Source organism: Chelonia mydas, chromosome 27 (assembly GCF_015237465.2).
Source record: "Chelonia mydas isolate rCheMyd1 chromosome 27, rCheMyd1.pri.v2, whole genome shotgun sequence".
Taxonomy (NCBI): domain Eukaryota; kingdom Metazoa; phylum Chordata; order Testudines; family Cheloniidae; genus Chelonia; species Chelonia mydas.
In genome coordinates, this window is record NC_057860.1 from 12587813 (window position 1) to 12602480 (window position 14668).

Here is a 14668-nt window from a genome sequence, read left to right on the forward strand (position 1 = left end):
TTTAATGGCTGAGCTGGGGGGTGGGGGTGGGTGAGAGCACAAGTTACTGATTAAAGCCCTTGGTTTGTGTTTGCTGGGGGGCCGTCAGTCAGTGCTGGATGGTCTCTCAGCGGATGGCAGGGACAGAACATCCAATGGATTAACCTCCGGGGCACCCGTCTTCCCCACCCGCAGCCCATCAGCTCAGCCAGGCACGGCTGTCCTGAGCTAACCAGCGGGCTGCAGGGCGCTGGGGCATTCAGGGCAGGGATGAAAGAAGCAGCTCGTCCGTGAGCCAAGAAGTGCTGCGCTCTGGCTGATTGTTGCTGGTGCTTTGTCAACCATCGCTAAGGCCCGTACGGGCAGGCTGGGCAGCTGCTCTAGTCGTCTTTAAACTTTAAACAGCTTTCATGGGCACGGCTGGATTTTAAAAGGTTCAAAATCCAAGGGCCTGGGAGGTTCTAAAAGGACCGAGCTCCTTGAGCCCGTGAAGTTATTGATATTATCTGTGTTTTGATAAATGCCAGCAGTGCACAACGTGCCCCAAGTCATGGGGCCAGAACCTCAGCCCACCTGCATCCATCGCACTCTGCTGATTTAGGTGAGCTGAGAATTCGGCCTGTTGTCCCCGCCCCAAAGCATTTACAGTCCAAGAGAAAGTTCTTAAGGGTTCTAAAATCCAGAACCCACCGAGGTTTAAGGTGGTCTACACTGTAGAACCCAGGAAGTTCGAAGTGGTTCTCAGTTTGAAAACCCACGAAGTTCAAAAAGTTTGAGGTTCTAGAGCCTGCACTATCCTGAGAGATTCTTTGTTTTGATTAGAAATTTAGAAAGTCAAGAACCCGCCCGTGTACGGCAACATACTCTAGAACCCAGGATGTTGCCAGTGATTGGTTGGGGGCTTCCCACCCGTCCAGTTCTGTGCTCTCGGCCATCTCAATCTCGGCGTCCCTGTTTGCCCTGGCAGTACAGCTGTTCATTGCCATTTTGTTCAGGCTCCCATGTGGCAGGAGCTCACACAGATGCGTGAGGTCCCAGAGGCAGCGTCTTGCAGGAGGTGGTTGAGAGGATGGGCTGAGTTTCAGGCATGGCGTCCAGGTTGCTTGGAGCCTCAGACAGTGTTTCTCTGTGAGGTTAAGGGAAGTGCATTCGTGCTTTGTTCTGGCTTCATTTGATTCCCATATACCAGTGCATTTCCCCACTTTGAGCCCTCCAGTCAGATTCTCCATTTGCAGAGCTCTGATCCGTCAGTCTTTTGCCAAGGATAAGCTGTTTCCACGCCGGGGTGCCGCTCTATAGTCTGCACTTGCCCATTGCAGCAAGGTCTGGGGAGGATGCTGACTCAAGGGCCATCTTCTCAAACTATTTGGACCATCACTACAAAAGGATTTTTTCTCCTGCTGATAATAGCTCACCTTAAGTGATCGCTCTCTTGTTACAGTGTGTAGGGTAACACCCATTGTTTCATGTTCTTTGTGTGTATATATATCTTCCTCCTGTATTTTCCACTGCATGCATCCGATGAAGTGGGTTTTAGACCACGAAAGCTTATGCTCAAATAAATTTGTTAGTCTCTAAGGTGCCTCAAGGACTCCTCGTTCTTTTTGCTGATACAGACTAACACGGCTACCACTCTGAAACCTATTTGGACCAGGTGTCTCGATCCATTTTTGTGGCTCCTGTCTCTCCTCTTGTTTGCTGACAGCTCAGGATTCACAGAATTCATGAATCTGAAGATTTGTGATGATAAGTGCAAATCATAACAAGCTAGCTGTGTTTCAGGGGAGATGTAAAACTAAGGTCCCAGTCACTTGTGGCCATATCATTTTGCTCATGCTTTGCATTACAGGCCTGTATTCTAGCCAAATTCCAGCTCTGCCACCTTAAATTCTCCTTCATGTTTCAACTGGACGCAGCAATCGTTACTTCAACTCTTGTGTAGCATTGCAGCGACTGTTAAAACAGCTGCTGTGTTTCTCCCAAGCAGTGGCTGCATTCAACGGAAAGTGAGCAGATTCCTGGACTTAGAAAACCAGGCTCCAACCTCAGTTTGACTTGCGTTAAATCCACAGTAAGTGGGTCCACTCTAGATTTCCACCGGCGAAACCAAGCTCTGAATCTAGTTGTTTGGAAAGCCACTTTGCAACGCCAGGCCTTGAAATTGCTCCCCCTCCAGCGACACACGTGAACTTTCAAGCACAAACATCTTGGGAAGTTGTTCCTGAGAGAGCATGAGCCTGGGACCTTGACCAGAGACAGACAATGGACTCCAAGCTTCCTCCCCTACCGGGCAGGCAGCGACCTGAGAAGGGCTGTGGAGAGACAAATATGCCCCCCTCCCTGGGGACTGTAAATAAGAAATGAATGATTAAACCCTGAGATCAATGAACCTCTCGCTTTGGCCTGTTGAACAAATTAAACTTTAAATGGGGCTGCTTTCTCCAGGACGTGCTGTTGTTGGTCGTGTACTGATTTCATCAGGGTTTTTTTTAGAGAGGTGTGTGTGTGTGTTTGCACGTGCATGTGTGTGGTCCGTCTGCATGTGCGCATGTGTCTATGTGCTGGTGGTCTGTGTGTGGATGTGTGTCTGTATGGATCTCTTTTTATTTATGCATCTGTGTGTGTCTTGGGGGCCGGGGGGTGTTTTGCATCCGAGCCAGTGGCTTTGCCTTTAGCCAGGAAGTTGTTTTCCAGGACTAGGCTCCCAGGCAGAAAGCATAATAGTTTGCAAATTTAGGAGTGGGCGGCAAGTGGCCCAGTTTCCTGCTACACTTCATGCCTGGGTCTCTCAGCTGCCCTTTGTAGAGGTGCTTGGAGATCAAAGAAACAAACTCTTAGATGGGGTATTCGGGTACCTGGTTTTCTGAGGTGCAGCTGAGATGCTGAAAGCATTGATGTCTCCGAGTATCCATCTGTCTATCGGTTTGCAGTGTTGTTGTAGCCATGTTGATCCCAGGATGTTAGAGAGACAAGAGATATTACCTCACCCACCTTATCTGGCTATCTATCTACACTCTTTGCATAGTGCTTCTTCTGGTGGTGTCTCTCCCTGTTCGGTGCCTGCCTTCTTTCACCGGAACGCATTCAGAGACACGGTGCAGTTCTTTTCAACCCTGTTTTTGCCAGGTTGGAGAGTGACACCCCTGCCCCCACCCCCAGTGCCTCTGTGAGTGTCATGTAAAGTAACGCTTTGGGGCAGGTCCCCCGGGTGAGGGGTGGAAGGAATCGGGCCTGTGACTCGGCAGGCAGACCCTAAGAATCCACATCCACATTAAAAGGGAATTAAATGGTCTACACTTAAAACTTGGGTCAGCGCCTAGCAACCCCCTGACCGACAAAGCTGTGCCACCTTAATCCCCAGTGTAGACGCAGCTATGTGGACAGAAGAATGTTTCCGTTGATGTAGCTAGAAGCGTTCTGGGAGGTGGAAGGCCCCTTCTGCCGGTGTAGGTGGCGTCTACACTATGGGGTTATGCTGGCATAGCAACACCGACAGAGCTGAGCCAGTATAGTCTCTGGCGTGTAGACACAGTGTAAGCAGGGCTTATGGTGTCTTCAGAGCTCTGGAACCATGGACCCCCGGCCTCCCCTCTTTGAACCGGTAACTAAAGAACCTACCCAGACCAGTTGGTTAATTTCAGCCCTTCGCTGGTTTCGTTTGGCATGGTGCCTCAGCACAAACTCAGACCACAGGAATTTATTTCATGGCAAGAAGTCCCGGGCCACCATGACACTGTCATGCTTCTGGTTACAAACCCTTCACGCAACTGGGGGCCAGGAAGGAAACGTCCCCTATTGGATCAGGGAGGAGCATTATTGTGCAGGGTTGGACCTCTGTGATCTGTGGGACGTGATCCTCCTCTCTCACTGCAGTTTGATGCTGGCCTAGCTCTGTTGGTCAAGGGAGTTATTCCTATTTATACCAGTGTGAGAGAACTTGTATTTCCCTGTGTCCATGCAATACATTGGTGCAGTGGTTGCTCTAACACTTAAAAGGGGCCAGATCCGGCATTGTGTAAAGGATAAAAGCAGGATCAGGACCTGAGAGGTGACACAGAGCATCGGCTGAGGCAGCAAAGTGTTACCAAAAGTCCTTGTGCCGGTGCTTATGTCAAAAGAAGAAACGGGCAGAGGAATGAAGGGCCGGAGTTACTAGGAGACGGCAAGGCTGTAAATTGCCGGAGACCAGTGATGACAGGCTGTTGATCTTGAGGCTTTTGGGGGCTTGGTGCTCATTATAAGTAGTAACTTGCTCCTGGGCTGTACGTACAGGGCGGGTACATTCTTGGTGTTTCCATTTGGGCCACGTTTAGATTAGGAAGATGGGTCATATTTTAGAAAATATGTTAACTAGGGAGGATCCTGGGGCTCCTTGCAACCAGCCACCAGGTTCTTAAAGGCATTAACCCTTTTCTACACTCCTGTATCAAAGTGCGTAGCAGACACGCCGTTGGACATAAGCTATTTTTCTACCTAGCTGCCAGGTGCCTGGCACGGAGGCACTGGAGCGTTGGTACAATCGATACTGCATTCCTCCTCGCGCCCCGTGTGAGGTAGGGCAGGTCTATTGCCCCCGTCTGCACACAGGAAACTGAGATGCAAAGAGACTAAAGGCCACGTGGTTAAAGGTATTTAGGCACCTGCTGGGGAGCCTCTCTACATCTTTAGGTACCTAAATACCTTAGGAATCTGGTCCCTAAGAGGCTTGCCCATGGTCACACAGGAAGCCTGTGGCAGAGACAGGGCACTGAACCCAATTCTCCAGCTCTTTAAAGCCCACATTACCCTTCCTCCCTGTAGCCTTTGCTATGTCTCTAGTGCACGCTGAGCCTGGGTTCTGTCTCTGATTTGAGCCCAAGCCCCCCTTTCCGTGCACACATAAATCAGTCTGACAGGTCAGCAAGCACTCAGCACCCAGGTCCTCAGACCCTGCTAGGGGGGTGGGTCATCAGAGCCCAAGTCGCCCTGTGACTTGGGTCCCGGCCCTGTCATTGTGCAGCGCGGACGCGTCAGCACGGCTGTGAGTGCCAGGTCCAGCAATCGTAAACCCAGGTTTAAAATGCAGCATGAACGCTCAAGCGCATGCTTGGAATTACCGAGTCCACACACCTGGCTTCACAGTGCAGTGTAAACATACCGTCATTCCCCAGCTCTGGGGTCATTGTTTTAGCCCTCAGCGTGACTCCAGTCTCGTATGACACTACGCTCTTGTGGGTTCTCGTGTTGCTGGTAGCTACTGGATTAGCCGTCGAGTCAACATTCAGACTTTAGACTCTAATGTTTCCTGTATTCTGGTGCAAATCCCTCTGAACTCTGTGTAAGCCACTCATAAACCTGAAACAATGTACACGATTGGGTCACACTCACACGACATTTTTATTAGAAACATCTTGAAAGCGCTTGTGATTGCAGCACCCCGGTGCTGATCGATATCTGGGGTGGGGTTTTCAAAAGCCTCTTAAGTGACTTAGGAGCACAAGTCCCATTGCAGGTCAATAAGGCTTGTGCTTCTAAATCACTTGAGCCATTTTGAAAATCATGTCTGTAAAGTGTAATACAGTCAATGAATCAGGTATTTTGGGCGTGTAAGAGTTACCATGCTGTGTGGTGTTTCATGCATGATGCTATGTGTGATATGACATCAGAGAAATGTACCTACCTGGCTTTGCACTTCTATAGCCGTTTCATCCCTGAAAATTACCCTTGCTTAACAATCCAGGGTGAGTATCTTCACCTGCATTTTACAGCTGGGGAAAATGAGTTTCAGAGAAGGGAGGGGACTCACCCAAGCTCACCCAGTGTGCCAGAGGCAGAGGCCTGTCTAGAGCCCAGCAGGCCTGACCACCAGTCTCCTGCTCCAAGCATATATGTATGCTGGATCCAGATCGGTAGATGTGTCTATGGGGAGAATGTTTTCCCCTCTGTAGAAATTCTGCTGTGTTTGCAGCCTCTGGCTCATCAGAGGACTTTAACCCCAGGGCTCTGTCTGCCTCTCGGCCCCTCGTGGGTTCTGCTCTAATCCAGCTCATACTTTTCGCTCGCTCTGCAGTACGGTATGTGCTCGCGGGGAGGTTTACGAAGCAGCAGCCGTGCTGGGCTGAGTTCCACACACAGATGCGTCTCCACGCTTCCCCCTAATCTTCTGAACATGCCCCCGTGTGACCCTAGCCTGGCTCCAGGATTCCTTCCTTTTCCCAGATCCCCCCAGTGCCACAGTCAGGGCAGATTGTAGATTCCAGGCGCTAGCCATGAACCTCAGCCTTGCGATGTTTCATGCTTTGTTGGGTGCTGGCAGCGTGCAGGGCGCTGCACAAAACGGGCAGCCCCTTCTCCAGGGACTTGAGGATCTAGTGCAGGGACAGACCCACTGGGCCACATTCAGAACCAGCATAAACAGGCAAAGACCCGATCCCTCATTGCCCTAGCTAGGGGGGCCGCTGGGCGCGGGAGCCGTGAGGTGGGGTGGGGAATGGCCAGAGATTATCTGCACTCTGCTGGTCCTCTACCCCAGCAAAGCCCCATAGAAGCCTTGAAGCAGGGGCATGATTCAGGGCTGGCCGAGCCAGCATAGGGAAGCTGCAGCCCCTGCAGAAGAGAGCTGGCATCGCTGTTTACAAGTGCCTGCTGTTCCTCATCAAACTAAAGTTGCTTTTTGCGACCTTGGGACTTCCCAGAAACGCACTCGACTGTAGAAAAGGGTTCTTAAACCGGAGCCAAGGAATCAAGCCAATTGGATTACATCCCTCCGCAGGTTTATTGCTGTGGCAGCTACAGGATTTGTTCCAGCCAGAGCTAATGGCTGGACTTGGGCGTCTCCCTCCTGAGTCTGAGCCGGTGGCTGCATCCATGCGGCATGAGACGCTATCTGAATAAGCCTGGCACCTACTAGGATACAATCGCGAGAGGTATTGATCCTCATGCTACAGGGCACAAAGCGACGGCTACCTACAGGGGTCAGGAAGGAACCTGCCCTCCTGGGACAGTATTGCAGAGCTCGGTGTGCTGCATGAGGGTGGAAGGAAAACAGCACCTTCCTCTGACTCATCCAGCTTTAGTCATCATTTGAGGCAAGTTACTGGACCAGCTGGGCCTGGCTGTGGCAGACCAGGTGTGACGCAGGGCTCTGATCCTGTGCAGCAGGGATCGGGGGATAGCAGACTGAATGGCACCAGTGGGCTAATCCAGCACTCCAGATTAGGGGAATGATGCTGGGCCAGATGGACCACTGGTCTATTCTGGACTGATACTCCTTTTGATTTCTCTCATTCACCCCTTAGTCCTAGGCCCCGCAAAGCAGTATGGCCTTGTGTAGCAGGGCTCTCCTTTCCTTGACAAAGGCTCAGGACCATACAACGCCCTCGTTACGACCTGGTGTCTGAACATCCCGGCCAGCTGGATGTCCCAGATACCAAGGGGGTGAGCTGTAGCAGGGAGAGGCCAGCAGTTCGTCATGCTGGGGAGGTCCAGGTATAGAACTGGTTTAGCCAGAAGCAGGAAGGTGTATGGGCTGCGGGGTAGGGGGAAGTGATGATCAGCTCCATTAGGCTGTGGGAAGCAGCGTCCTGGCTGCTCATGTGCTATGCGAAGATCTCCAAGCACACTCAGGCTGGTACCTTGCTGGTGGTTCCAGGGGGGATTCACTCCTATGCAGAGGGGTCTAAGCGCCACTTAAATATTGGAGGCAAAACCCATTGCTCTTCCTTGGGGAGGTTTTATGATAAATTAATTTAAAACCATAGAATTTGTTGCCTACTAAAGGATCCCAAGTTTAGCAGATTGACTGTGATTGGGAATCATGTCCTCTTTCTCCCAAATGCAGCCACCTCTGGAGTAGAAGGTCACAGCTGTTTGTAACAGTTCACAGCGACACTATATAAGAGGTGCAGTCAGGACGTGAAGGAGAATTTTGCACCCAGTTGAATCTCTGGGGTGGAATGTAGGTCAGCAGAATGCAGTTACCCTAGACTGGAATTTTGCCAGGATACCGAGGTGAACACCTGGATTCCAGTACAAGGTACAAGAGGATTTAATCACCACGAGGGCCTCAGATTTGCATCACATCCATGTGATGGGGACAGTGGGGAAAATGTTCACAAACGCCTGAATGATTTAGGATTGAAGGCCCCTGGACTTTCAGTGCCGAAGGCCATGCCTTCCTCGCTTACCGGAGAGTCACCCCCTGCCTGCGTGCAAAGAGTGCCATTTTCCAGATCGCCGGCACGCTTTGTCCCGCAGGGTCAGCACAGTTTCCCATCCAAGCACAAACCCAGTGTAATACTGTTCTGGTTCAAGGCGAGTCAAAGGCCTGGGATCTGCCAACCACTGCCCATTACCCCCCAACCTCCCCCCCATGCAGCAGCCCCCCCATGCCAGGGGGCTGCAGTGGGAGAAAATGCCCGGCATGGTTGGGTGGGTTGTGGTCCCACGCTCAGTGTCTCGGTGGTGCCTGGTAGTGCCCGTTGCACAATCCGCCTGGCGATCACTGCTTTGTTTTGCAGTTTGTCTGGGGTGGGTGGATGTTTTCGAGCGAGCGGGGATATAAAAGGCAGGAAGCCGTGAGGGTGAATCACAGCTCAGGGCCCGCCTTAAAGGAACCCTGCCCCTTTCCCCTCGGGCCAGGGTGGCTTGAGTCAGAGCAGAGCGGGGGAGGGAAGGAAACAGCAAGAAGTTGCCAAGCTGAGGATCCAGGTGCCCCTGTCCCCTGGCCAGATCTGATGTTCCCTCCTCCTTCCAGCCCAGACCCCTGGCTGGATGGGTAACATTGCTGTGGCTGGAGATGTTGGTGTGGGGAGGGGCTCCGACTGGCTGGTGGGGAGCCTAACATTGCAGGGGGTGCCAGCGTGGCAAGGGAAGGGTCCCTCCCCCAACGTGCCCATGGAGCTGCAGACGCCTCCAGCTTTAATACTCCAGTGATTTTAATGATGTTCTCCCAGGCCCATAAAACCTGTTTGTGTAGTGACACTGGGGGGAAGGGGGGGCGCTGTATCTCCCCCAAACTGTGGCAGCAGCAGCCACAGCCAGAATGAATTGGGCTTGTGCCTTCCCTTCCGTGCCCCCGGCAACGGGGTGCTAGGACAGCTAGCTTGTAGACAGCATCCCCCCAAAGCAGAGCTAGAAGGATTAAATCGGGGACCAGGGGCCGGCTTATGTGTGTCCACCCCCTTGCCTTTGGAGTCCCCTACTAATCTCCACTGGGCTGGCACAGCCCTGGCACCAGCAGGCCGAGCTTCCCTCTCGCCGTGAGACACCCGCCCTGCCAGCCACAGGCCTCAGCCTGCCCTGGAGAGACAAAGGGGCTGACTGTGGTCGTGCAGGCCCCCAGACTCATAGCAGGCCTGGGTTGCTGCGTGACAGCATCCGGCTACCACTCACCGGAGCGGGGGATCCAAACGGGTGACAGGCTCTGGGGCCCACAGCCAGCCCCCTGCAGCCATCCGCTCCCCATGCAGAGCTAGAGGGGAAGTCTGGTCTGGCAGGCAGGACGCTAGCTTGAGCAGTGGGGTCGATTCTCAGCTCTGTTACAGACTCCCGGGACAGGTCGCTTGGCCACTCTGTTTCTCAGTACCCCACCTGTACCTTATGAAAGAACTGTTTCAGATTTGGCCCTGACTACTTTAAAGTTTAAGCCGGGCTAGCCAGAAGGCTGTCTGATCACTGTGCACTGGGGATAAAGCCCTGCCCTGCGACACGGGGTGTGGTGATGAAAAGCCATTGGTAGTTGAAAACCCACCAGACTCCCTAGTCTCTCTCCCACCATCTCTCTGAGCGGGGCAGGCTAGCACACCTCCCTTGTCTTTATTCCCCGGCACCACGCTCCGGCTTCACCTTCCCTGGGAGCCAGGAGAGGTCACGTATGTAATTAGCAACAGAAGACGCCAGCGATCCTGTTTCCTCCAGCACGAGGCCCTGCAAATTATTTCAAGCATCCCCGGGGTGGTCAGCAGTGCTGAGATACCAGAGCGTGCTGTGGGCGGGAGAGGGAGTCCCCTGTCGCTGGGGTCGCAGCCTGCAAAGGGTCATAGAATCATAGAATATCAGGGCTGGAAGGGACCTCAGGAGGTCATCTAGTCCAACCCCCTGCTCAAAGTAGGACCAATCCCCGATTTTTGCCCCAGATCCCAAAATGGCCCCCTCAACGATTGAACTCACAACCCTGGGTTTAGCAGGCCAATGCTCAAACCACTGAGCTATCCCTCCCGGGGTGTGACGGAAGGAAGAGGAGACGGCTGAGCTGATAGGAACAGCTGTGTCGTGGGAGCCTTGAACGGGTTGCGTCCTGCTCTCAGCTGGGTTGGCATGAATCCTGTGAAGTCAGGGGAGTAACAGGGATCAGAAGCTGGCCCCAGAGCCCACAGGACTGGCCTCATTATCCAGCCCAGTGTCTGTTTCGCGCTCTGGCCGGCCTGTCTCAGTGGTCACCAGGCCTAGTGGCGAATCTGGCTGCCCCAGCTTGTCTGACTCCACCACAGCTTCCCCATCTCAACCCCGCGTCCCACGACAGCCCCCGGACCCAGACGGAGGGGGGCAGACGCAACATCACGGCAACACAGACAAATCCAGAAAGCTGCTTTTCTAACCTACCCGTGGCTCTTTGGAGCCCAGCCACCACGGTGATGGGCGCCTTAGGAATTCCTAACTGAGAGTCTTCGGGCCAGCTGCAAGGGCCCGGCAGCAGCCCAGGAGCGGCCAGTGTGGATCATCTGGACATCCCAGTCCAGGCTGCTAGCCCGTTCGACCAATGGCCCCTTCAGCGAACAGCTAGACGGAGCAGCTAACTGGTTGCCTCTGTGTCTGTAGATCTGCCTGGGCAGAGGCACCTGGTCCGGGACGGGTAGACTGGGCCATGCCCGCCCCAGTAGCAGCTATTCCACATCAGAGTGTGTGGGCAATGCCTGCCCTGACCTCCACGGCCAACACAAACCTCTGGGCAAGGTGGAAAGGGACCCAGTACAGAGGAAACACGAACGCTGCCTCCGACCCGGCTCTAGATCCCACCAGCCTCTAGCCAGGCCGCCTGCACACAAGCACGTGGACGAGGTCTGCAGTGAGAAGGGTGGGGCTGTGTTGAGTCACCTGCCCACATGCTGACTCATCCCTTTGTTGTGGATCAAGGGAAAACAATGGGCCACGGCAGACTTGGGAGCCAGTGCCCTGTGGAGGCCAGCTGCCAGATCGTGGCCAAAGGGGCCAGACGCCAGCGCCCCCTGCCTCTGATTCTGGCTTTGCAGTTCTTCCTTCTGGTGCCTGGCACGTTGGGCTGCCCCTGGGGTGTAGCCAGATGGGCTCTGGCTCGTGCCAGAGAGCTGAGCATGGGGCAACCCGCAGCGTGAGTCAGTGATTGACACCCAGCATGGGCTGCCAGCCTGGGATATTGGCACCTGTAAAAACCCGGCACAGCTGAGCTGGCCAGGCTGCCGGAGAGCGCAGGCACAGAGCAGGGGAGATGGAAGGGGACACTGGTCCGTTTCTGGAGGCGCCAGAGAGCATGATACCCGGCCTCAGCAAATGTTTCTTTAGGGCTAAACCAAATTTGGTGCTGATGGGCTGAGATGGCAGCGACTCCATGTGCAGTGAGCTGAGTGACAGTGACACGTGCATGAGACTGGTGCACACTTAGTGAGAGTGCATGGAGTCCATGTGCAATTAGCCGACTGACTTGTGCAATAGGGATAACTGTGCCCAGAAGACCTGCCTGATTGCTTAAAATTCCTGGCCAAGGTGCCGGGTGCACCCACCGAGCCTGACGGGACAGCACCAAAGGCGGGGCAAGGTTCCTGCACAAGCCAGCTTGCCCGTGTGGCTCAGCAGGGCCTCTTACCACTGGACCTCTCCAGCCCTTGCCTGCTAGGGAACAGACCCAAACCCACTATCTTGGTTCAGCGCAGGCCTCTGGCCAAGCCGGCGTCAGCTTCTACCCGAGTCATCTGACCCAGTTGCAATAAGGGATGTGGCCCGAGGCTGTTGCTATAGAGGGGTTGCCCCGCTTCACACGGCAGGGATGAGCTAACAGGAACCCAGCCCCAGGTCAGGGCACACTCCAGGGGCACGCGGCTGGCCCTCCAGGGGCGGGAAGGGTTCTGGCAGGTTTGGGTACTTCATGCTTTGCCTCAGATGGGGCTTTCCCTTTGTTAGGGCCAGAATCTGCTCTTAGCCACACTGGTGTAACGTAAGCTACAGATTTCCGAGCCGATGAAGCGTCAGCTTGGCTTTTTGGGGTGCAGGCACCGTGGGGGTGGGGTGATCGCTGCGCTGCCCTGTGCCGCGCCCAGGTCACAGATGGTCACCTGGGGGTGGGAGGTCAGAGAGAGGGAATCCCCCCCGTTTGGCTGGTGCCCGGGTGCTCCCTGCCAGCTGCCTTTCCCTGGGGTTTCTAGGTGCCCAACCTTCCTATGGGCGCTTAGGCCTCATTCCCCAGCTTGGCCTGTTCCTGACGCAGGGCAGCGCCTCAGTGCAGCTCCCTGTGGCAGGAGATTCAGCGGCAGCGTGGGGTGTGGGTGAAGGTGCATCCAGCCTTCTTCTGTGCTGAGCAGGGGTGCCCCCTCCCCAAAAGGCCTCGGTGCCTCTGGCCCAGCAGGACACAGGCTGAGACTGAGCCTGGCGCTCGGCATGGCGGGTGGGGAAGGTGCGGTGGTTTGAAGGAAGCCACAGAGGCACGAGTAACCATCCCAATCTCCTCCCCTCTCTCTGCAGATAATGCCATGGACCTGGCAGCGCTGCGGAACGACCTGCCCACCACCTTGGACAACCTGTACCAGGGCCACCTGGAGCAGGACCGAACCCGGAGCCTGTCCAATGGCCATGCCTTCCCTACCGGCGAGCGGGACAAGGCCGGGCTGCTGGCCAGCAGCGACGTGAAGCGCTCACAGCCGCTGGTCATCCAAGTCAACAGGTTGGGAGCAGGGCATTGTGGGGAGCTCCGTCCTGCCCTCCACAACGGGGTCCCATGATTTTCCCAGCAGTGTGTCTGGCCTGCCCCGGGGCCGGGGGGAGAGTGAGTGTCTCTGTCCCCTTGTGGAGCTGTGATGCCCTCACCACCATTAGCCTCCAAGCCACATGGTCCTGGAAGGTCGATCATGTTAAAATACAAGACTGGGAGTCAGGACTCCTGGGTTCTATGCCCAGCACTGGAAGGAGCATGGTATCTAGTGGTTAGAGTCAGGTGGTGGTGGCTGAGAATCAGGACTCCTGGGTTCTATGCCCAGCACTAGGAGAACCATGGGGTCTAGTGGTTAGAGGGGTGGCTGAGAGTCAGGACTCCTGGGTTCTAGTCCCAACTCTGCCACTGACTGGCTGTGTGACCTTGGGTGAGTCTCTTCCCCTCTTCATACTTCAGTTTCCTCCTCTGCAAAATGGAGGCTTGTGCCACAAGCCTCCCCCATGGGGAGGGAGGGGAGCATCAGCTGGTGGAGGGATCCAGCAGGAGGAGACAGGGGTGCAGCCTGCAAGGAGAGAGGCTCCTTCGCCTTTGAGCCTGGATGAACAGCACTAGGGAGAGCCAAGGGGTTTAGAGTTAATTATTAACTCGCCCGCCCGCCTCTGGATCTCAGCGCCTGGGCCCGCTCTCCGGCTGAGGGAGTGCACGGCGCGTCCCTTTAAGAGTAGAGTGAAATCACCAGGCCTGCGGCTGCTGCTGACTGGGGCGGAGGTAGCTTTTGTTGGCACAGCCGTCAGTCTCTGGGGAGGGGCTGCAGGGGTCTGGGCGCCCGACTACCTTCAGGCTCTGGATACCTTGGGCCCGATCCTCCGCCCTTTGTGCAGTTGTTTGCATCGGAACGTTGTGTGGCTCCTGTGATCTCGGTGTGGTTCACATGCCAGGCCCCTGCGCCCTCACCCCAAACCTCTCCTTTCTGACAGGAAGTTGAAGGAGGAAGAGCCGCGAGCCTCGTCGCTCCCGTCCATCCCCAACCCCTTCCCCGAGCTCTGCAGCCCCTCCAAGTCGCCCATCCTCAGCAGCCCCTCGGCAGGGCAAGGCCCGCAGTGGGAAAGCGGCCCCCACGTAAGTGCACCGGCTCAGGGGCTGGGAGGGCAGGGCAGCTCCTGGACGGGTTTGCGGCGTTAGCCACAGCGGTGGTTGGAGGCACAGGGAATCAATGGGCCTGCGTGCCAGGACACCTGGGTTCTCTCCCTGGTTCTGGCACGCGGCGGAGTCTAGTGGCTGGGGCAGTGGGGTTGGGCGTCAGGACTCCTGGGTCCTGTTCCCAGCTCTGCTGCTGACCTGCTTTTTGACCCTGGGTGGGTCATCCCCCTGTCTTGTTACTCAAGTACTGATGGTGCTGGTGCCCCATCGAACTCCTGAGCTGAGTCTGGCTGGGATGTGCAGGGCAGCTGGGCATGACGGGGCTTGACGAGGCAGGCGGTTGGTTTCCATAGGGACGGTCGGCATGGATCCCGGTGTGTTTCGGCGACCCAGGCCCCCACAAGCTTGTAATTATAGGTGGGACAGTTTCCAGGCACCCTTGGAAACTTTCCAGCACTTCCCACCTGACACCTCCCCAGGCAATCACCTGCCTCTGAGCCGGGCCCAGCACAGCCGCTTAACCCGTGGTGTGCTGAACACTGCACCCTGAAAACACCAGGTGCCCCAGCACGGTGTGGCCCGCCCAGTGCACCCGCCCCTGCTGGAGACCTGGATCAGTGCCCCCTTGTGCAGAGACTTCGGTGGGCTGGTACTGGGGGCGGGGGAAGGGGC

At 55.3% G+C, this 14668-nt stretch overlaps 1 protein-coding gene across 5 annotated transcripts in view; it reads left to right on the plus strand.

Annotated features, from left to right (window-relative positions):
- GRB7 (growth factor receptor bound protein 7) overlaps positions 1-14668 on the plus strand; it is a 47696-nt gene that overhangs the window by 16033 nt on the left and 16995 nt on the right. For 3 of the 5 annotated variants that reach the window (XM_043536926.1, XM_007061964.4, XM_027824354.3), the window contains 2 exons: positions 12670-12868; positions 13834-13975. In XM_043536926.1, coding sequence (XP_043392861.1) covers positions 12670-12868; positions 13834-13975 — 341 coding nt within the window. Of the gene's footprint in view, positions 1-720; positions 1108-7798; positions 7994-12669; positions 12869-13833; positions 13976-14668 lie in introns of those variants that run through there. The other 2 variants (XM_027824355.3, XM_043536927.1) reach the window with 2 other exon arrangements.